The sequence below is a fragment of the Numenius arquata genome, chromosome 13 (assembly GCF_964106895.1).
Source record: "Numenius arquata chromosome 13, bNumArq3.hap1.1, whole genome shotgun sequence".
Lineage (NCBI taxonomy): Eukaryota > Metazoa > Chordata > Aves > Charadriiformes > Scolopacidae > Numenius > Numenius arquata.
In genome coordinates, this window is record NC_133588.1 from 1,596,451 (window position 1) to 1,620,531 (window position 24,081).

The 24,081-nt window shown below is 40.8% G+C and overlaps 1 protein-coding gene across 2 annotated transcripts in view; it reads right to left on the reverse strand.

The window, feature by feature from the left end:
* Window positions 1-7,058: 7,058 nt before the first annotated feature.
* The window catches only part of NFATC3 (nuclear factor of activated T cells 3), a 76,786-nt gene continuing 59,763 nt past the window's right edge, over window positions 7,059-24,081 (reverse strand). The window contains exons 10-11 of one of the 2 annotated variants that reach the window (XM_074157820.1): window positions 20,115-20,216; window positions 7,059-10,524 (exon numbers count right to left, since the gene is read on the reverse strand). In XM_074157820.1, coding sequence (XP_074013921.1) covers window positions 10,400-10,524; window positions 20,115-20,216 — 227 coding nt within the window. In that variant the 3' untranslated portion in view covers window positions 7,059-10,399. The remainder of the gene's footprint in view (window positions 10,525-20,114; window positions 20,217-24,081) is intronic. The other variant, XM_074157821.1, reaches the window with a different exon arrangement.

Here is a 24,081-nt window from a genome sequence, read left to right on the forward strand (position 1 = left end):
TGAAAGAAACACAACGTAGCTTAAAAACTATCCTACAAGCTGAGTGGAAAGATAGAATTTATTTGCCTTTTTTACTTTTGCTACTTTGTTTATGAAAGATTTAGTCACTGAATATTTAACGTCACTCAGTATTGTACTGTATTTAGGCTGTATCCTTCCAACCAAATGGGATTTTTTTTGTTACAATTGATAGAATTCCATTTTACTCAGCTAGTCCAGTGTTTGAGCTGCTTAGAGTTCTTGTACTGTTGGAAAAAATCTGGAATCTGGAGCCTAGTGTAATATGTGTGCAAGTGATATGAAGCAATGAAGGCACAGTCCCTGCGGGGGGGGGGGAGGGCAAAAATGGCACAAAAAAATTGAACAACAAACACTAGAAGATGCCCTGGTTAGTCAGTGATACGCTTAACTCTTGCTTTTCTAGAGGGTGTTTTATACAGCTTCACTGGGACCTGAAAAGTATTGCTAAGAACTTTGCGAGAGACTCCTCTCTCCGAAGCAGGAGTGGAGTTAACCTTTTGTAGCCGTGGAAGACGGTGATTGGAGGGACCTGCTCAGGAACCGACACTTTTTTTTCCCCTCCTTCTCTTTTCTTTTGTATGTTTTGTATTCTTCTTTCTAGCTAAGGAAACAATATTGGTCTCCAGTCTCGTTTGAGCAGCTGGATTAGTTCCAAAGGGTTTAAGCTCAGACAATCAGCATTTTAGACTCAGTGGAACTCTGCTGACAGCCACAAAATGTACGTCTGTCTCTCCAAACCACGATGTCGTCCAGCCCAGTATTTGGCCAGTGTTGGATCGCTCGCTTCCTTCATTGTTTATGCAAGTTTTCCATCATAATTTCTGTCAGTGGTGAGGTCGATGGCAATGATGACATTCTTGGCGTAGCTTCTTTTTTTCATACCCTTAGAAAAAATAATCCCATAGTAGCACTTAATTCAGTTTCAGTTTTGCCTTATTTGTCCTATTGGCTTGCTGACTCCTGCTCCTCACCCAGCTACTGCGACTACGGCAAATGTCACAGGGTGGTATTTGCTGTTACTTGAATAAAGCTATCCTCGACCTCTCATACTTGCTTTCTGTTGAAGCTTTTATAAGCAAATTTTTATTTCTGGAAAGGGAAGAAGCGGTGGGAACATGGAATTGCACAAACGCACCTATCAACAGAACAGTAGGCGTGTGCCAATTAGCGCAGCTAGAGACGGAACAATTACGACAAGGACTTAAGAGGATCACACAGCACAGACCTGAACGGCAGCTATTCTAAGTGACAGGCGGCTGTAAGGATTAATGTCTTACCAGCAACCGGTGCACGGAGACACTGCATAAAAAGCACACAGCGTACCTCTGGAATTAGTGGCAGTTAAACTGGAAAACTCCACATCTGCTGTTTCTGATTTCTGTGTGGCTGCACCTTTATTATGGTGCATTTCTTTCTTACAATGCCAGATTTTAAAATTAAAACACTAGATCACAGAAAACCAGTGCTTTGGAGCGGGCTGCGCAGCGGCTTTGAAGGCACTTGTTTAAATGACAGAAGACTGGAAAAATCTGTTCTTACATCACACTTGCAGAATTTCCTGCTTGAAAATAGTGACATACTGACTTCTAAAAGTTTGCTTTGTCCTTTTCCAGCACATTGTAAGAAAGACTTGGCTGGTGGATACACCAGGGAGTTTGTGGAATATTTACAAACATCCTTTTATTGCAATGTGGAGAAATTTATGATGCATGTAAGAGAACTGGGAGAATGCTCAGCTATCGTGTGTGGCGTGTACTTCTAGCAGCGTTGCTGCCACCTTGACAGAGAGAATCCATTGCACCTTTTGTACCAAGCTATATTAAATTTAGGAAGGCAACACTGACCTTGTACCTGATTAACTCCTGAGAGCTGACGTTCGTGTTAAAGCCAGCGCTACGCCAGCTTTACTCTCGCCACGAGCAGATTCAGTATGTTAGAAATTTGGCTTGGGGACTTGTGTGTTTGGTACTAGATGCTACATTTGTTAAAATGTAGAGGTTCTTACTGTTGTTTAAAACTACCTGTTTTCTTAGAAACACTCACCTTCCCAACCGACAAGATTTTCAACAGTCTGTTTCCTTGTCTCCTCTGCTTTTTAAGAAAAGGACCTTTGCAAGTCATCAGTTATTTCCCATTCCACTGACACAAGAACTTCTCAACATAGTTGCTCCCTTTTTCCCTTCAGCTTGTTTCTGTGATACCACTCATTATCCAACGCTGCCTTCTCAAGCAATATTTTCATGAATGTCTGAGTCCTTTTTAAGTGCATAACGTTTCTTAGAAAATTATGACACATTGATAAAAAAATTCCAGAAAACAGCAGCTTTTCTCATATGCTAGAGGTCAGGTGGCCAGGACAGAGTATGAGTGCACGGGAGGATGGAACTGCAGTGGTACTAGACACAAAAGTGGAGTCTCCTTATTAAGACTGGTGGAAAAAAAAAAGCCCCAAAAGCAAACACCCAACAAACAGCATCTGGGGTTCAAATACTCACTGTCAGTTATTTGCAATGATGTGAACTATCAGGGAGTTATCCGTTGGCGTTGAACTTCTGGATGCAAGGAGCAGGACCTCTCTGATCAGAACTGCTCCTTATTCTTTTCAGACTGTCTGGCCTACATGATTTTCAGGCCCTTTAGCCCATGCTTTCCACGCTCTTAGCTAGAGAATCCATCTGTCCAACCTTCAGGAATTTTCCATGCTGTACATCCTCTTGATTTCCTCCAGACCCAACTTCTTTTTATGCTTCCTTTTGTTGCCTTTTGTCCTTATGGGTAACACAGCTCCCACACGCAAAAGTGTTTAGCATCAATATATTTTTCTTTTTTATTTGCTTCGTCACAGGGAATCTTTCTGTAAGGAAAACTGAATGGCAACATTGTCTTTTGCAGGTATTTCTAGGAATAAAGGTGTCAAATGAGAAATGCCATAGACTGACTTTTTTTTGAGGAAGAGCCCTTGTAACGGGAGCAAGCACAGATGACAAACACTCTTCCAGCTCTTACCAGCAGATGTCACAACAATGACAGTAAGGAAAAGATATTTTTTTAAAATCAATTTCTAGACAATATTTAAAGATAATAAACTTAAATAAGGATAATAACAAACCAACAAAAAATTCACTCTAAATTTGCAGAAACAGCTCAGAGAATTTGTATGGCTTGACTTCTCTACCAGATCAATCTTTTCTAAAACAAAATTAATGGTAAATACAAGCCTTGGCAAAGCAAGTATCCTATTTTTACTGCTTCTTTATCTTAAAGTCTGGTTAATTTTTTTCCTTCTGTTCTCTTGTACATGTAGCAGATGTTACTGATAACAAAGGTAGCAGGAGGTTATTGTAAAATAATTGCTTTCTTAGAGAATTCCAGCAAATGATGATGTTTTTTGTGTTATGAACGGCAGACGGACGTCACCCTGCTTAGGAAGCAGAATAAAGCTCAGTGTAAACTTACATTAGCAGAGAAGTCTGTATGCAAATCTATGCATGATTTTAAATATATTAGAAATCCCTTTTCTTATCCATGTTAGACTGAATAGGCTCGGAATGACCTTTCACGTACCTTAATAGTTTAATCACTTCAGCAGTGGCTAGTTCCTGAACATTATTCTTGTAAATTAATTAAAGCCAAGGGGCCGGGGGGGGGAGCGGATGGGTTGGGGACAACACCATTTGGTGAAGCTCTCACCAAATTCACTACAGTGGAGTAAGCACTGGATACGAAGCATCCAGTGGGGTCGAAGGCTGGAAGCGAGCAGAGGGAAGAAGGTAGCAGAGGTGTAATGCTGTGGAACAGACCGTGTGACCCGCCTTCTGGATGTGGGGAAGGCTGTGGACGTTGTCTACCTGGACTTTGGTAAGGCCTTTGACACCGTCCCCCACAGCGTTCTCCTGGAGAAGCTGGCGAATCATGGCATAGACAAGTGTACTCTTCACTGGGTAAAAAACTGGCTGGATGGCCGTGCCCAGGGAGTTGTGATCAATGGGGTGAAATCCAGTTGGCGGCCGGTCACCAGTGGTGTCCCTCAGGGCTCAGTTTTGGGGCCAGTCTTGTTTAATATCTTTATTGATGATCTGGATGAGGGGATTGAGTGCACCCTCAGCAACTTTGCAGATGACACCAAGCTAGGTGGGAGTGTTGATCTGCTGGAGGGTCGGAAGGCTCTACAGAGGGACCTGGACAGGTTGGATCAATGGGCCAAGGCCAACGGGATGAGGTTTAATAAGGCCAAGTGCCGGGTCCTGCATTTCGGTCACAACAACCCCAGGCAGCGCTACAGGCTGGGGGAAGAGTGGCTGGAAAGCTGCCCAGCAGAAAGGACCTGGGGGTGTTGGTGGACAGCCGGCTGAACATGAGCCAGCTGTGTGCCCAGGTGGCCAAGAAGGCCAACGGCATCCTGGCCTGTGTCAGGAACAGCGTGGCCAGCAGGAGCAGGGCAGTGATGGTGCCTCTGGACTGGGCGCTGGTGAGGCCTCACCTCGAGTGCTGTGTTCAGTTCTGGGCCCCTCACTACAGGAAGGACATGGAGCTGCTGGAGCGTGTCCAGAGGAGAGCCACCAAGCTGGGGAGGGGTCTGGAGAACAAGTCATAGGAGGAGAGGCTGAGGGAACTGGGCATGTTTCGTTTGGAGCAGAGGAGGCTGAGGGGAGACCTCATTGCCCTCTACAACTCCCTGAAAGGAGGGTGTAGAGAGGTGGGTGTTGGCCTCTTCTCCCAAGGGAATAATGACAGGAGCAGAGGAAATGGTCTGAAGTTGGGGCAGGGGAGGTTTAGATTAGATATTAGGAAGAATGACTTTCCTGAGAGGGTGGTCAGGCACTGGAACAGCCTGCCCAGGGAGGTGGTGGAGTCGCCATCCCTGGAGGGATTTAAGGAACGTGTAGACGTGGCACTTCAGGGCATGTTCTAGTGCCCGAGAGCGTTGGGCTGTGTCTGTCTGTGGGTGGGTGAATCACTAGCTACAATAAGAGAATTAAAAGGCCTTGACTTTTGCCAGCACTGCCTTTGAGTTTGGGTCCTAAATGAGCTGATTACTCTTCTAAAGGAAATTAGTTTAATAAAACGTGCCTTCTCTCCGATTACCTGAAATTACAAAACAGCGTTTTGCAAGGTAGACGTGATGTTTTCACAGTGACTGGGATGAAGTCTCCTCTCTGCAGTACAACAGCGGGGGTGTCAGCGTGTGCGCTCAGGGTTGGCCACGCTCAGCTGTAGATGCCCTGGCGTGACGGCACATCCTCCCAGCCCACCCAGCCTGGTGGATCAGCCTGCCCTCTACTCGCATCTGCAAGAAGACTTGACTCACCAGTGACGTATACGCAGCCAATCCATGGATTAGCACCAGTGTTTGTGTATGCTGATTATATAGCAGGTAATCATACTACTAAAAAAAAACAAACCAAACCAAACCCTTGTGGAACAGCTTTCAAACTGCTTGTGCTATTTTTAGTAAAACTCAGATATAATTACTTTGCATTCAGTTCCTGGCATTGTAGCCACCTGCTTTATTAAAATACATAGGTGAAGGTAATCAGGCAGGACGTGCTCTAAATAAGAGGCTAATCCGAACCCAGCCCCTGCTCTCCCCACGCAGCGCCAGGAGCAGAGGAGTGTGCTATCGCTGCCTTTTCTCTCAGGCGGGTGTCCATTGAGAACCAAAGGGCAGAGCTTTTGCTGGGACGTTGAGTTTGGAACATGTGCACACCTTAATATCTCTAGGGATGCCACAGAGAAGTAAAAGATCCTGTAACAAAACTGCAAGGGAGAAGAAAAAAAAAACCCCCACCTTTTCAGTAGCACGAATATTAGTGAGATGAGGTGTGGGTTCATAGATTCATAGATTGGTCCAGGCCGGAAGGGACCTCCAAAGGTCATCTAGTCCGACCTCCCTGCAGTCAGCAGGGACACCCCCAACTAGACCAGGTTGCCCAGGGCCTCGTCGAGCTTCACCTTGAATATCTCAAGGGAAGGGGCCTCAACCACCTCCCTGGGCAACCTGTTCCAGTGTTCCACCACCCTCACGGTAAAGAATTTTTTCCTAATATCCAATCTAAATCTCCCCTTCTCCAGCTTAAAACCATTGCCCCTCATCCTGTCGCTGCAGGCCTTTGGAAACAGACCCTCCCCAGCCTTCCTGTAGCCCCCCTCAGGGACTGGAAGGCCGCTATGAGGTCTCCCCGGAGCCTCCTCTTCTCCAGGCTGAACAACCCCAGCTCCCTCAGCCTGTCCTCATAGGAGAGGTGCTCCAGCCCCCTGATCATTTTGGTGGCCCTCCTCTGGACCCGCTCCATCAGGTCCATGTCCTTTCTATATTGAGGGCTCCAGACCTGCACACAGTGCTCCAGGTGAGGTCTCACCAGAGCAGAGTGGCAGAATCACCTCTCTGATGGCAGAATCACCTCTCTAATGGCAGAATCACCTCTCTGATGGCAGAATCACCTCTCTAATGGCAGAATCACCTCTCTGATGGCAGAATCACCTCTCCGATTCGGTTTTAAGGCCCGAATCTGCTGTACCGCTCCCCCAGGCATTGCCCTCCGTACGGCACCATCAGCCAAGATTTGGCAAATCATTTAGACTTTGTAGGAATCTTACATCTGTTTCTGAAACAGTTTCACTGCATCTCGCCTATGATAATAGCCTTTCAGGAACGGAAATGACTGTTTATGATGCGCTCCCTGAATAAGAATTTCCGGAATAATTTCTCAAAATAATCCTGCGATCACCTATCATGGATTGAAATAACGATACTTGCAAATAGGAAACCGCCAGTTCTTGCACAAAGGGTGACTCTGTCAGCACCGCTCACACTCACCACGCACGCACAGCCTCGCGCCGCTGGCTTTCAGTGAAGCCCCAAACTCGTAACATATTGCTTCAAAATCACCGCCCTCCCAGGGGGAGGATTCCACGTCCCTCGTGTCACAGGTCACAACCGAGCACAGTTGTTCACCGCTGCACCACAAACAGGGAGCTTCTTCTCACTCTCCATTTTAAATAAATGACAACGCACTTGCATTATTTTTATTTATTTTAACACTACGATTTAAGAGCCTAAATGCAACTTTTTCCCTTTATTTCTGCAAGTAGCACTGCAATCATAACTTACAAAAATGTTTAAAATACAAAATGTACATGAAATTACAATACAAGGCTCTGTAAACATCTAGAACTTAATCTTTATTGTCCCACATTTTTAAATATAAAACTTCAATTTGAACGATTTCCGAACCTCAAGGAATGACATCCATTGCGAGTATCAAAAATAGAGTTTCAAAGCTTTGTTTGTATCAGAACAAACTGTCATGTCGTTTTCATTCTTTGGTTTAAAAAGGATGGCAGTTCCCCTGATATCATGAAAGTTTGACTACAGAAATTCAGATTGCTCGTTTATGGTAACTTCAGAAATCACCCCCCTCCCCCCCGCATTAATATACTACCTCTCAGTTTTTACTTTTAACGTTGATCTTTGACCCTCCTTATAGAAAAGCTACCTCATCATTAAGGCTTTCCTTCAGGATAATCTAAATTATGAAAAAGTTTTGGAAAAGTACTTGGGGAGAAGAAAGGGCAAGGAAGTGGATGCCAACAAAATATCAACAGTTGCCGGGTTCTGTTGTTAATTAAATTTGCATAGTCCAATAGAGATTGTGTGCTTTTTATATCACTAAAATTATACAAGATTAACAGTCTTTACCTACGTTATCACACAAGCTAAAATAAAATTAAGACCCTTGTATTGAAGCTTTTACAAGGCAAATACAAAACTGCTTTAGTATCCAAAGCTATATTTTTTTATTTCATTTTTAAATAGGAAAGCGTCTCTATGTCTACAGGCATCAAGGTATTTAAAGGCATCAGAAAATTTAGTGCATAGCAACTCCGGATTGTTTGGGCTCCTGTATTTTAGGTACAGTGTGAATTCCAGCTACTTGGAGAACTTGCAAGGAGAGTCTGTACCAGTAGGACGAAGGAGCATAAATCCCATACAGTATGAAAAGCTTTTAAATTAGAATTCTCCTACAACGGTTAATGCAAAAGACCCGATACATGAATGAAAACTGGAACGTGCCTTGCCACCAGCACACAGCCTGAAGACAATGACATAGTTTACAGTGTTGTGTGTGTTTTGGTTGGTTGGTTGGTTTGTTTTGAAGGTGTTAAAAACATAAGTAGATGTATTTCTGAGCATACGAATCCTTTTCTAGGATCTTTAACGTAAATGAGTAGAGGACAGAGTAAAGCACCATCGCTGAGTGACAATTGCAGGATCACACTATTCAGATTACAGCCCTGCCAATTTTTTCCTGCAAATGTAAGGATTTGCACCGTTGCACAATACATTCATGGAAAGGATGCTTATGATTCCCAGCACGCACATAGTGGCCTTGCGTTAAGTAGTTTGAAATAACTATGAGATATCAAGATAGTGGCCTTAGGCTGCACTCTTAAAAGGAAGTCCATTGATAAAGAGTTATAATTTCACCCACTTAATAGATGGTCTTTTTAAAAGTTCATGATTCGGCTATTACAAAGATGCAATTACAGCTGCTTTAATGGTATTGCCTGGGCGCGGACTTAAATTTAGGCGCAATGTTTTGCCTGCAAAAGGCTCAACAGAAAGTTTTCCCCGTGACTGTCTGCCAAAGTGCAACACCAGCGGAACCTGTGTTTGTTCCTACAGGCATCATCACAATTCAGTAATGGTATTTTACTGGAATTTTTAAGAGTCTACAGTAATTCTCTACAGAAAGAGATAAAACCACTAAAACGTCCACAACTGTCTGAACTAGTTTCAATGCAAATACGTTTTCTGTATTTCAAATTTCTTGAGTGTATTTGCTCTTAACTTTCGTTAGAGCATCATGGCTCACTCAAATGAGGAACTAAAACTAACGTCTGAACTGTTTTGAGGTTCAGTGTATTTCTGACCTTACTTTGCCGTGCCTGCTGTACCCTCTATATTTCATATCAGAAAGCTTTGTAAACGCCGGTGTCTTCTGGGGGAGGGAAACGTTCGTGTCCTACGCGGGCAGTTTCAGATCCTCTCCTAGGTTTCTATTCATAGAGGCCTGAGATTTTTAATAACGATGTAAACAGATTGTTTCAAACGCGTCAGATTATGGGGGTAAGGGAAACGCATCCTTTGAGCACAGCACAAAGTTTACTGCTCTATGAATCCTGCGTGTTTCTTTGGTAGCTTCTGTTTCACACGTTTACAATTAATCATGGGCAAATTCTCCTACCTAATCGCTAATTCACAGTAAATGACTTTTTAGCAAACTGACGTTTATAAATAGCTTAAATGTAAGGAACTGTAATTGTCATCTCCTTAGGACTTCTAAGTGGCATGGTCAGGCATACAGCACATAAAAGATACAGATGTGATCAAACCATTTATTGCATGGTAAATTTGAATGCCACTGAATTGGTGATTCAAAACCATATTCTGTAGGAATAACAGGAACACTTAGATCCTCAGCAAATATTAAAATTTCTCCTGTATCTACCATGGCTTTGATGTTGCTGTTCTTTAATCTAAAATCCTACTGCTCAAATTTGATTACAAATATAATTTCTAAGAAAAAGCTATTTCAAGAAGGAGCCTGTGCTAATAAAGAACAGGAAGATTATCCACAAAGTTATAAAAGTTAAATTTTGGAATGTCATTTCTATCCCAACACTTTCATGATGGAATGGTCTTTTTGCAGCCTATCAAGTAACATTTTCAGTTTATAAACAAGTGCAGGTCTACATTTGGCTTTGCTTCCTATGAATCTAAGAAAGAAAACACTACAGTATCTGTATACACAATGGCTTCCATGGCACTGGCTTCAGATGACAGGTATGAATTGCCACTGGAAGATCGTATTAAAAAAAATTAAACAATAGAAGCTTTAAAGGCTTTCCAAAATGACCAAAAGGTGTTACAAATCATCAGTTACAAACTATACTATCTCTAAGGGAAAGCAGCACACTGAAGATGTGTATGAAATCTTTTCCCACATTCAGTACTGTGAATATTATAAGAGCAAACTAACATCTCCACACATCTGAAGCACTTGCAATATAAAAGTATTCTATTTAAATGCAAAAAGCAAAGCTTGTTTGTAACTTTAAAACAGTTAAAATATCTGGTGTAGATTCTGTGTGTCCATTTTAAGAAGTCTCTTTACAGCATCTGAGGAACTATAATTAAAATGCTCTGTCTCTACATCAAAAATGTAACCCACTAAAAGGGCTTTGCAAGGATCCACTGTTCCAGTTCATAAAGGCCACAGAGTTGGAAGCACAGTAAGTCTAAAGAGGAAGAGGACGAAGAACTATTCAGAGAAACCGTTAAGTTTTCATGGATGCTTAGTTGTGAGCTTATCCATTACTGGATTCCATCAGATATTCTTGTCTCCAGAGATCCAGGACACGTACGTGCAGGCTGGCTGGCCACTGTTGTCCCATGTGACACTGAGATCTGTGACATATCTCTTCCTATGATCTCATTCACTAAAAGAAAAAAATAAATTAAAAAGTGATTGTTTTTAAGCTTTCCGAAAGGCAGAACTCATCAGTGTATCCCCTTTAAAAGGAAATATTTCAGTGCTAAGCCTTGCTGCAGTTCAGTAACACAGGAGGAATGAGGAACATAACTTTAGTGACAGCTGAGCAAGGGAGTGGGGAAAAAGTCCTAGTTTCTTTTAGTATTACTCTTTGTACTTACCATAATACATGTTGAAGAATCCCTAAAACACTTGAAGAAAATAAGCACAGACATATCCACGACAACCAGGTGACTGGAAGGCACGGCATAGGTCAGTTTAGTACAGAATTCCCCACGGAACTCCTCTGGGCAAGAGCACTCCAGGCACAACAGATAACCAGTAACTCACGGCTCTTTCAAGCTACTTACAGAACTTCCTCAGAACTTGGATTTTGGTTAATAGAATATTCTTTTTAATCCTAGGTACCTATTCAATCGGCCAGTTTTCTGAATACTTGCATTTCTGAAACTGGAGCAACAAAATCTTCCTTAGTTGTCAGTCAGCATGTCTAGTGAGGAAGGAGGATTGGCCCGTAGGCAGCTGGTGGCTGTGCGTCACCTTCCGCAAGGAGCAGCCAACTATTTCTATCTGCCAGTGAGGGACACTGCTGGGAGTATCACAAAGGAGCACTTAAGTTATCAACAAACGACAATTTTGGAGCGTTGCTTTAAAGCCTAGCTAATTGCAGTACAATTGAGTTTAGAAAATGACAAAAATAATTATTTTAATGGGTAAGCATAAATGCAGTTCTATAAAGCTTACAGGATGGGCAATGCTAAGTAAGAAAACTGAATAATATTCTAAGTGGAGATGATAAAAAATATCACATTAAATAGTAATGACAAATTTTAGATAAATAATATTAGATAACCAAAATATAAATTATTATTCAATAGCTAGAAGAAGCAGTCAGTCATGTTGTTTTCCATGACCGAGTGGCAGGAGCTACACAGTATCTTTTATTCAGCAAGACTTTGAATATGCTGAATTATAGTAATAAAAGAAAAGCCTTTGACATGAGTTTGTTTGGACCTTCTATAAACAGGCATTTGACGGGATCCTTTTGTTGAGTAAGGACCATTCCTAGTCAACTCAAGAACTTTTTGTTTTGCTAGTAAGCTGCTCCTATTGAAAATCTTCACAGATTTGGAAGGTGGGCTTTTGCTCTTTTGTTCTCCATTGGGTAACTTCACAGAACAATACTGATATCCTTCATCACCCTTCTTGTGTCCTTAATTTTCTGTAGCAGGATTTTAGCTTCCTACGAACCATTCCTGCCTGGCAGAAGCATAACAAAATCTATCCACAGCTGGTGTAAATTGCTCTTTATGTTTACAGAGTGCTCAGCAGTCTGAGCGTTGCCTTCTGCTGCAGCAGTAGCGTAAGCGGGTCTGAAAGAAAATGTAGTAATATTGTGAATGCTCTGAAGTACATATCACATATATAGAATCCAACTCAGAAAACAAGTTTTGTTTGTATTCTTTTAGTTTACTTAGGAAGGTTTTAAAATCACTATTCTTATACCCGTATGTAACCATGGAGGAGGTACTTGCTATCTAAAAGTCAATCAATGGCAACGGTATTCTCTTGCATGAATGCAAGGACAGCTTGTTAAAAATACACATTATTGCTGCCCAAAGGTTAAAAGAGTTCAGAAGAGCTAGGTAATAACCAGTTCCCTTGAGCATTATAGGACTTGAAATTTATTTGGCTTAAAAAAAAAATATCTGTCATTCAATGAACTTAGCTGGCACTTAGCTGAAAATTGTGTGTCTGCAGGTAGGATACTTTTTCAAGTATTTTTATTATGCCAACAGAATGCAGATGTAAACAGCTGCTAAAAAACAAGTCTCTTTTTGAAGAAAATTTAGATGTTGACTTATAAGAACTCTGCTCCTTCAGTTTCTGTCAGGGCACTGACTCCAGGCCCTCTAAGAGCTAGTATCTACTCTGTGCTACGGAACAGCTGCTTTGTGGAAAGCAAACATTGCAGCTGTGCAGTGCTATTAAAACTTCGATGAGCGGTACAATAAAAAGGCACATAGCTAAATACCTTTTATATTTTGAAATTATTAGGCGGTTACTTCCTTTAAGTTGTGATAGATGATATGTATCTATGCTGGCAACACCAGAACAAACTGGTCCATACTGTTGCCATGTTCTGTAGTTCCCACAGGAGAAGGTGTTTCACTGAACAGCATGAAGCCACCTGACATTGGATTTTCCTTAAATCACAGCCCATTGTGAATACAATAGCTGGTCATGTGGTGGTTTATGTGCCAAAGTTCTGGATAATTCATTATCTAGAGTACTAAATTGAAGTTACGGGTTAGTTTGTGGTGTTTTGTTTTTTTATAAATAACCACTGATTGGTTGCCAAGAAGCTGTTTCACAGCTCAGTGCAATAGCTCTCTCATACCTTTCACTTTGCTGCTGGAGAACTTTTTGGAAACATTTTTAGCACGTGGCCAATAAGGATTTATCTGGTTTGTATGGATTTACATTAGAAACATCTCCCATTTCTGAGGGAAATGCAATACCTTGTCTAACGGAGTAGTTTTACTTGTCATTGTGATTTGTTTAGGATTTGATTAGTGATTTGATTTTGTTAGGATTGCTAATTTTTAAACCCAACCAGTATTCGAGTGCACTAAGTATATAAATCAGTGTTTTGTCAGAGGGCCATGCAGGCCTAAATAAAATGTCAGAATCCTTTTTCTGCTGTGTCTGGCAAAGGTGTTTTTCCCCCAAACCACAGCCTCCTGGTGGACACATCTTCCTATTTTATACTTTCCAAGAGCGCCCATTTCAGCTCCCCGGAAATCTGTAAGCAACAAATGGACGGGGGAAGTTTCCAGACTCTGGAAAACTATACGTTGATTTAGATTACGTATAGATGATGGTAACAATGCTTCAAAGACAGCACGGCCTTCAGAAGGGATGGGGAAGAGGTGAGGCGAGGCACGGGGCTGCTCCCAGCTGTGCCCAACAAGCTTGGGAGCAGTGGAAGGGATGAACGGGCACAGTGGGGAGGGCCAACCTAGCACGCAGGCTGACAGATGGAGGAATGGGCATTTAAACCAGGAAAGCAGCTTTTCTAGAGAAGGCCAATCTTCTAAAGCTTAAAAAAAAACCACATTGTAAAGCAACCGTATTGAATATTTACCCAAACTAGGTAGCCTGGAGGTCCTTTGGCACAGCTCACTGAAAATACGTACAGCTCGGGTTAAGGCAGCAAATAATGAGATACCTGCATATATCTAAATTGGGAAGCATTTGGCTTTATATGAAGGACATCCTGTGTTTACCAGCGTCATTGTAATTAACTTGTCTAGTGGAGTGGTATAAATTGAAGAAGTTTAAAATGTAAATCATGTACTCAGTAAGAAGAGTTACAATCTTGCATAGAAACATACAAGACTGAAGGTGAGTGTTTTCCTTTTTGTATTAATTTGTGGGGGAGAAAATTGTACTAGCTTGAAGACTAAAATAGAAGTCCCAAGGTTAGTAATTGAATGCACGACGTTACCTTCTTCCATGTAGGGTCAATCACAGAACATTTAGTGGTCTGTGATTACAACTGAAAACTTAACTCGTGACCACATACACAGGTTTTCTATAATGCTGTCTAGTGAAATCCAAGTTCCTGGGTGACAAATTGGGAGAGGAAGTCAATTCCAGCAGTCCCGAGAAAGGACAGAGCTCAGGCTGGACTGATGATGCCTTACAAACACAAGAAAACTTCCTTTCTGTACTTCCAGAAGAACAATGTTATCCCACCTTTCCTGGTTTTGGCTATGGGGTGCATGGGCTGTGCTATCCTAGAATACAGCTAGAAAGACTTCCTATGCCTTTGTGCTTAACCTTGAAAGCCATCGAGTTAGCAACTAGATACTGGGAAACCTAGATGCCTGGCTTGTTTGCATGCACTTATTTTTAATAAAATTTCCTTTTTTTCATCAGCACAAGTTTCTCGGGGACGGGTGCAGGGCTCGTCCAGGGTTCGGTAATACAGATCTCGAGTATTTTGTCAAGGTTCTCTATGGTCTGTCTGCCAGGTTCATTTGTGTTGCGTAGTTTATACGACTGTTGCCTCTTTGAAGACAGCCAATCTCATAAGACGTTAGGTGCAGGTGAACAGTTATGCGAGTTGGACCGTGACTCTTTCAGTCTGCTACCTTTTTTTTTTTTACTTCCATCCCAAATGAAATCCCTGTCTGTTTGGTGCCAGGTGTTCTGAGTGCGGATCCCATATCCTGGACCTCTACTGGCAAGAGACAATGAGCCAGAAATATTTTACATACTAAATAATTACAGAGGTCTAGCTAATAATTAGTAGTAATTTAGTACCTACCGATCACCTAATATTATTTTGGATGATCAGCGTGAATTGAGTGGGTAACATGGAAAGTGTTATCAACTGGTTTATGTGCTAGCAATCCACATTGCTAATCTTGAAATAATGCCTGGATCCGATCAAAAGAGAGAGGGGTGGCACACACTACACTACAGAAATGTGGCAGATTCCTCCACTACAGAAGCGATAACTGCATTTTGAAAACTTTTGTGTCAGTTATGGCATGGATCAAAATGCAATACAGCATTTTTTTTTTTAATCGCACTGTGAAATGGAAATTATTTGAACAACTTTCCTGTCTATTTAATTGACCTCTCTGGCAGTTATCCCAGATTTCAGAATTTCAGCTGTCACTTTATTTGCTATAGTTTCACCTCTTTCTTCCCTCATATTTATACATAGCGTAAGCTGGCTGGAAAATTTATACTAATAGTTAAAAATAGATTGTGCAGAACAGAATTTAACGTGGTGAGGAGAAAACCTTCTACTACAGACAGATTAGACTGGACCTGTCAATACTGGTGATGCTGTAGTCTCGTATTGCAAAGTTTTTTATATTTTGGGGGGGTTTCTTCTTCCCTCTCTGTGATGCTTCGAAAAAAGCATGAACATGCTGTGCTCAAAGTCATCTGTAAGCTCAAGCCCTTATAACCTTTGAAAAAAATTAAGCGGTACACTAACATCAATAGCAGTGGAACAGAGTAGCAGAGAACTAGCTCTGACTCCTGGATCTGCTGCCCAGCTTGTAAAACAAGAGCAACCACATCTTCTGTTTCACTGGGCTGTTCCCACTGTTTTGATTTCACATAGTGTTCTGTTTGCTTTTGTTAAGTCCCTACTGACCACACACATCAAAGACAGCGGAGCCACTGAGATTGACACAAAACCAGGGCCACAGCTCCTTGGAGGCCTCTCCCCCCTCCCTCTGCCCTTATCTTTTAGGCTGAGGGCTTTGCCTCTTGGTCACTGAAGACTTGCACTGGGACAGCCGATAAAGTTATTGGTCCAGTTGGTTGCTGCACAAACAGCCAAACTGTTCATGAAGATCTCTTAAAACTGTTGCAATTCGCAATCCAGAGTTTTAAGATAAACTAAAATTAGGTTGAAGAGCTCAGCCATTTGTGCAGCGAGCGACAGGCAGAGGTAGGGGCAGTGATCTTATCAGCTGTTCCAGCGGAGCCATGTCCTGCGAGCAGCATGGACCAGCCTCTCCGGAGAAATTCTCCCTTAGAAGAGATATCCACGTTAGCAGATTTGAACAGAACTAACCTCTTGTGTTCTGAGGCATGACAACTTCAAGAAAGCCAGTGCTTTTAACAATGCTGGTGTTTTGGGTAGATTAAGCACTTATTACTCCAAATGTGTAATTTTTTTAAAAAAAGGAACTGGTGCTTTGATATATTTTTAAGATCTATGCTTTTTTCCCCACACTGGTTTGTTTAACCAATTAACAATGCCACCTTAATTTATTCTCTCACTGTGAGACCAATCCATAATTTGTCAGTCAACTCGTATACCTCTACCACCTTATTGAATATTTGCTATTAGAATAAAAACATGTTTAGATATAGCACGATCTCCAAGATAAGCATCTGAAGTTCTAGCATCATAAATAAAGGCATTATATTTTTAAATCAAATGCCAACCAAATACTAGCGTGCTTGTAAATGGCTCTGTTCTTCATTACCCCTATCTCTGCGAGTGCTAAAAGACAAATATTTTGTACTGGAGCACAAAGGAAAACATAAGCAATCCCTAAACCTAAAGGCCCTTTTGGGAATAGTGCACGTGACCTCTCTTCCCTTGCATGAGGCTGGTAATCTATAATCAGCAACTGTACTTTCTACAGGACAAGACAATGTCACCAGTTGGCAGTTACCAAGCATTTTAGGTTTTTGTAGGTCAAAATTCTGCCAGTACACCTCCGTGGAGATCTACAAGCAAGCCAGTTCAGATTACAAACCGTTAGGTATGTAATGGCCGACAGTAGAGACCTAGTGGAAAAGTCATCAAGATGCTTCCTCAGGATGTTCCACCAGCCTCCAAAATGTGCTTGTCCTAGGGAATTCCCAAGCCAGAGAGTATCTTTTGTGCTAAATGGTCCCATTTGGATTTTTCTCCCCAGGGTCTTTAAGGTCTGTGCAAAATTCTGTCATCCCAACATTCTGAGACAGTAAGTTCCAAAGCTTAACTACGTACAGCTGCAGCAATGCTTTTCCTTATGTTCAGCCTGCTACATTGATTACTTGGTGGACACTTTTATCATTTCCTCTCTCAAGAAGTATCTTCCATTACCTTTTCCATGCCACCCGTTCATTGTATTATACTTGACATATTCTCCTCATTCATTTTTCTGGCTGGAGAGTCGCAGCTGATTTAACGTAACTTCTGCTCCAAATCTTTGGTAAGGTTAGATGTCCTCAACCAAAACACCCCACAAAACAACCTGTATGCATCTAATTCTTTTGTGACATCAGGGACAAGATGCAGGCACATAACAGATCTATATAGTGGCATTTGTTCATTCTCTTCTGCTTTCCTAAATAGTCCTAGCATTTATTCACCCTTGTAAGACTACTGAGCAAGTTTTCATAGAATTGTCCATTTTAAATTCAAGATGGCTTTAAATGAGAACAGTTCAGAGAGCTTGTTGCTGTATGTATAGAATTTGGGCAGGTTTGGTTTTTTTTTCCTTCCCTTACCCTAATTTCCACTCCTTTAACTGATTTTTCTTTAATCACAAGGTCTTCCTGTAGAGGTTTCTAGGCAGTTTTTGGTTTTCACGTCTCTGAATAGCTGAGCAGCAGCAATGTCACATTTACCAACTTCCAGTCCCCTGGCTCCAAATCAGATTTAAGCAAGAGGTTGTATGTTACGGTTAATAGTTCAACTGTTGCCTACTCTTTCAGAGCTGTTGTCTGGCATGTCATCTAGGTGAGGTGAATTGTCGCTGTTTATCTGTTCGTTCTGAAACCTTTTTATCGACACTTCAACTTGAGACAGACCCTATAACATGTCCCTTTTTCAAAGGGCTTCGGCATGAGTTCCTTGGCTGTGAACTAGTTTTAACTGAATTCCTGATTTGTTATCTGTTGGCCAAGTTTCACACTTAACCTAATAATCTTCATGTTCTTTTCTGTTTTCTGCATTGGGAAGCAGCTTGTAGTCTCTCTCACTGCAATGTAGCTGTACGCTTAGTCTGAACCTTCATAAATAGCTCACAGACTGCTTACAACTATTTTTTACCCTTTTGACAATGTATTTTTTCTTAAGTAAGTTTTATTGTTTTCTTATAGTTCCCCTTTTGAAGTTTGTCACAGCCTGTAATGTTGAAACTGCTACAAACCAGATTTTTTAATTTCTTTTTTTTTTTTGAAGCAGTTCCTGTACACTCCTTTGGACCAAATAAAGAGATGTTTCCCCTTGTGGGTTCTTCTCATGACTTAGTGCTCCACGAAGCCGTCACACTTACCCATTCTATACAGGATGACTCAAGTATTCCATTAGTATATTTCCTGCCTTTGCAGATTGTCTGATCTCCTGCAGCACACCATAGTTATGGTTGCTCTCCTGTTCAGCAGTATAATCTAGAAGATATACTCTTCCTAATTTAAGCCCAAAAGTTAAATCTGTAAGCATTCTGTACTACTAGTTGACACAGTTGGCTTGTCTGATTTGACACTAAGCACTCTTCAAGGTACAGAACCATTCTACTAACCTTCCTGTGTGAACATCTCTTGCGTTAATACCACACTGGCTATCTTTCTTACACCAAATACCTCAAATACCCATTATTTTAATTGTAAAAAGTGCCATGCTTCTCAATTGTATTTCTCCAATGCTGGTATTTGTGTGTAAGCATAGCTCTCTCTGGGTCTGTTTTTCTGTTTGTGTGTCCTTTTTAAAAGGCGCTTGTCAGCATACGTTTCATAATTCTAAGTTTGGGGTTTGCCAACCCGTGTGTCACTCTTCAGTTGATGATACTGGTATTTGGGGGAGTTATTTGAGTTTTCATTTTTCAAGAACTCCTGCTTTTCAACAATTGTTCTGTACCTATCAGATTCTGAGTTGCACAGGGTATAGTCTAGAATACAGAAATAATCAAAGCCATAACTGGTATTTTATTAATCGATTTGCTGTTTCAAGACACAGAAATGGGAACTTAGTGTACAGAGTCCTCTCCCTAGTTTTGCCATTCTGAATAGTAGCTACTTACCTTACTAATACCCTGCCGATAGGTAAGGAAAGCAGAACTAAGCCAGTGGTTTTGAAAGATGGTAAAAGACCAACATAGTGATTTATTTTAGTTTCATGGGCAAACTTAAGATAGTCTACACACTAATTGTGCGAGAGTTTTATTAAGGCTATATACAGAGCTTGGTTACAGTACTGTTAACAAGTCCAAATCTACCATACACTTACAGGTATTCCCCTTTAAAAAAATCTACGGGGAAAGTAACACATATAATGTCTTATATGTGTATCTATATATACTGGGGGAAAAAAAAAAAAAAGGGACAGTATAGTTCTTTGGCATTTTAGGCATGTTTGCAATAAAGTGAAAAACACTTAAGAATGAGTATAAACACAAACACGACCAATATACCATGCATCAATCTCTAATACTGTTGCTATTTAGAAGAGTCATAGTGCATAATTATCTTGTTTATATGTGAAATAAAGAAGCTGAAAGCATCTTAAAATAAATCCAGACGATCTTTCCCAATTACAGTGCAAATTCAACTAGAATCTATTTATGAATCTGTATTCCTAATACCTAGATTGTAGTGCACACCACTGTATCCCATCTATTTAAATTGACATTGATTCATCTTTTTTAAAAAGGAGAAACATCCTAAATTTCTCATAGTTAACTGATCTGGCCACTCTACAACCTTGCCCATATTTGGCATAAGATTTTCATATTCTCTTCTGTTGTTTTACTAGATCCTACAGCACTCGGGAAGTTCTGTGGCAGCTCTACGTACTTTCAGTGGAGGTTTTTACTGAAAGAGTGTACACCTGGTCCACAACTTTTGAATTTCCAACTATTTCAGAATACACAGGTGTCCAAGTATAGCAATGCTTAAATATTACATAGCGCTTTTCACTTGTAGATGTTAAGACTATTAAAACACTTTCCCCTTTCCTTTGTGCTCCAATTTCAAACATTGAAGCGTTTCAGTAAGCAGACTCACCCTCTAGATTTTCCACATAGGAGTTGGACATGAGTGCTGAATGTTGAGTCCATTTCTCTGTTGAACCTGCTGGCTGGTATTCCAGGTCAGAGATAAAACTGTCTGTGTCAGAGAAGAAGACAGACATAACTACTGACTGGACTAAACCAAGACGTTACAGTTCACTTAACCAGGAAGTGACTTTCTTTTTTCTTTTTTTTTTTTTTTTAATAGCACTAACTTTAAATACCCAGTTTCATTCACAACTACTACATATGTTGACATAAGTAACTATTTATAAATTACCAGAGTGCCTATCAAAACCAATATCAATTATCTTGTATATTTAGTTACTTTGCAGTTAGCAGCCAGAGCCATAAAGGTAATGGTTAATATTTTTGGATGTCTGTCTAGTCGTATCATCACAAATTTTATACCTAAATAAATTTCATTTTAGTATTTGTGTTTAGAACATTCCACCTGCATTTTTCTCAATCTGCTTTACTTACGGTGGTCAAATTAAAAGTGCTTATGCCCCTTGACAGCACCTCCACTGAACAAGCTAGGCAAAAAAGTACTAGTAAATAAAAGCTTTATTTTTATTTTTCCTATCCTTTAACCAGAGGAAACTGTTGCTGCAATCAGCTGTTGGCTTCCCCTTGATTTGTCAGACTATCTGTACGTTTTGCCCAAGGTCCCAATGTGCAGTCAGGCCACGCATAGTTTGAAGTGTTTGAAAACTAAGTATTATCTTGGTACAGGTGGCTCTATCAGACCATGGCCATGGGAGAAACCAAGGAGGAAGTGGAGAACTGTCTTCCACTGGACTGTTTTCCCTGGAGGAAAAATGAATGTAGAATACTGTATATATTACTTTAACCAACAAGCACATGTTTATTCAGTTGCGATTAGTGACTATGCAGAGCCTACAACAGTAGACTGGCTTGGGTCTGGGTTTCCTTTTTTCCTGCCCAAGACAGAGATCAAGTTTAGTAAATTAGGCTTTAACACAATTAACAAAATGACTCTGGAAACTGGCTAATTTGTGCCTTCTGGATAGAGCCACACATTTGCTTTGCCAGCACAATTTCTAAGCCCTGCTTAGGGATGACTACTGGGACAATGGAAGAGTCTATTCTTACTTCCTCCTGAAATTCAAGCAGTTCAAATTACTTCTTTGGATGACTTCTTATGCTTAATTGTTTAAAGTGTAAAGTTACATGTATTTAAACAGGAAGTGGAAAGCATTATCTGGATTTCAATGAAAACGTCCACTGCCATTTTGAAGGAAAGGAGAAGATGAAAGACAAATTCTTGTCAAATAACAGGATATTAAAAAAAAAAAAAAAGAATATTTTTCCCCACCAACTACAGTAGAACCAGCAAGAATGTGACATTTAAATAAAAGATCTAATGAATCTAGGGAGATGGGCAGAGAACTACCTTTGGATGAAAGAAATGAACTTTTATCAGCAATCTGTTTTAACGCTCAGGCTTTCAAAGGAGCAGACAAACAACACTGCCAAAAAGCCTGCAGAGAGTACAGCAGAGTTAATTAGCTCTTTTAAGCAATGGTCTCTGCCTAGCTTATACTGTAAGGATTATCTGACACTTTAGCAGAGAAATATGATTCTGAGCAATTTTTCTAATTAATTTTGTACATAGAGGGATTCTGAAGTCCTTGTGTCCTAACAAAGCTGCTGACAGCACGGAGTTTTTGCTCTTAGAAAGCCCTGACAAAACGTGTCATGTGTATCACACGTAACGTGTCTCCAGCCAGCACCTTCTGGAGTGAAGCATGCACTTGCCTCTGGCACACCATAGCTGTTGTTTGTGAAACACGGTAAATAAAGCAACAGCCTTTTAAAGTGTGTAACTTAGCATAAAGATTCTGTTCAACACACACTGAAGTTAGATAGAACTTGAGGTACCAGATAAATATACATTAAAAATACCTTTCTACCTCACAATTTCATAAACATCTGGGAAAGGTTTTTACTTCTTTAAGCAATGCTAAAATGTGTTTTGTACACAAAGAATAACACTAAAATTAAAACTATTAAATTGAAATAGAAATCAAGAAAACTGACATATCTAACTGATCAAGAATTCATACGTTTATGAACCACCTCTTTGTCTTTGCTCCTCCCTTAAGTAAAGAAAGGTTAAGAAAACACTTTCAACCCTCAATTACCCGCATCAGATTTGAGTCAAAGCAGTAAGTCAACTTAAAATTAGAGTTCTAGTATAGATACAGCAGACTGAAAGCCTACTGGAGTTAGATCATTTGCTTTACAGAATCTCTTCCTATAGGAGTCAAGCAACTTCTTTTTTTGTAGCACTATCTGATTAAAAGTTTAGCTTGGGTGTCCTTTACTACTACTGAACTGCAGCAGGATGTGTGGGCAACAGCACTTAAACTAGAAGATGTACTGGTTTTAGAAAAGTAGATCCCAAAAAATATTCTAGAATGCACGATTGTTTGCAGTGTCACTAAAGTAAGTAGCACAGAGTGGGGGTTTTTAATATGCTTTGCAAAATGAAGATTGATATAACTGTATGGAAGATTGTATCAAGTGTCTAGGTTTGGTTGTATTGCTGCATCCGCTGAGGAATTCATGTGTTTTAGAGGACAGGTGAGTGAACTGCTGTATTTACAGCAGTAACGAGAATCAGTAAACCTCAGATAACGTTATGGACAGGCTGCAGCGCACACTTCCTCGGATATAGACTTTCTTTTGTCAACTCCCAACAGAAATCTATCAGCTGCATTTGTGCGAAGAATCCCTGCAGTATATTTAGCCTGATTTTGACTCCACATGACAGTAGTACAGTGTCAACTTTCCCTAAAAAAAAAAAAAAAAAAATGGCTGCTGGGCTATAATTAACCCCCAGTCTCCTCTGCCGTGGAGCAGGCAGCTGATTCTGTTGGTTTGTGATCAACCCCAGTCACACGGCAGGCCATGTTTGCAATGGCAATCTATCAAGGACGTGGTGGGTTGCCGTGCAAGTTACCATTTCAAGCCATAAGACAGGCTTACTTTTAGTAATTTCAGGTTTGAGATGCCAACTTTTGTAAGAAGTACTTTTTTATTATAATAAAAATAAATACAAATAAAATAAGACTGTATGAAATGTTAGGAGAAATACAGTTTTCCTGTGCACGTTATGTTTGTAGCTATATAGAGAGACCGCCTGTGCCTGCAGAGTCACAGCACAAGCTCTGCAGCGACGTGGCACAGTAACAAATACCCCTGGTCATGTCACATCACACAGTGAAACCAACTCGCTTAAGCCCTACGTTTACCTCTTTCTCTCAAGAAGAAGACAGACGAGTCTAACACAGTAAGTATTAAGCGTGAACCTTGGAGCTGTAGGACACATGCTGCGCAGTGGAAAACAGTGTGAAAGTGTCTAAGCATATTTTTGCTGGTGTCACAAGGGTGTGCTTAACTCCTGCTGTGAGCATCTGCACCGGGATGTAGACGTGCCGCTTGCATTCACAGAGTAAGTTTCTAACCTCTTCTAACTCTTAAACGGGAATCTTCTTGTGGCTGTACGACTAGTTGAGCTTCCTTTGAATTAGTTACAAGGTATTCTGTGGCTCTCGGAGGCAAACAGAAGTTTCATACATTGGCTGAGGATTTATCTGAAGTTCTTTACATAGCAGCAGTCCATACCTGCTCTTCCCAATAGATGCCTTGCTGGCACACATTTTATGAACACAGTGAAGATATGGTCATAGCATCCTTTAACGGTTGACAACCCCAGATGGCTAACATTCTCTTCGCCTTTCCTCACTGTTTCAGCCTTTTCCTTTTGATCTACTGCTCAGTCTGCGTCTTTCTCCATTTCATTTGTAACACTTACCTATTTCTAAAAGTAGATTCACATTCTCTTCTAATACATTTCAGGTTCTGCCTTATCACCTTACCCAACCTCAACATCTGACTACAGGAATCCTTTATGAGAAGAATTAGAACTGTAA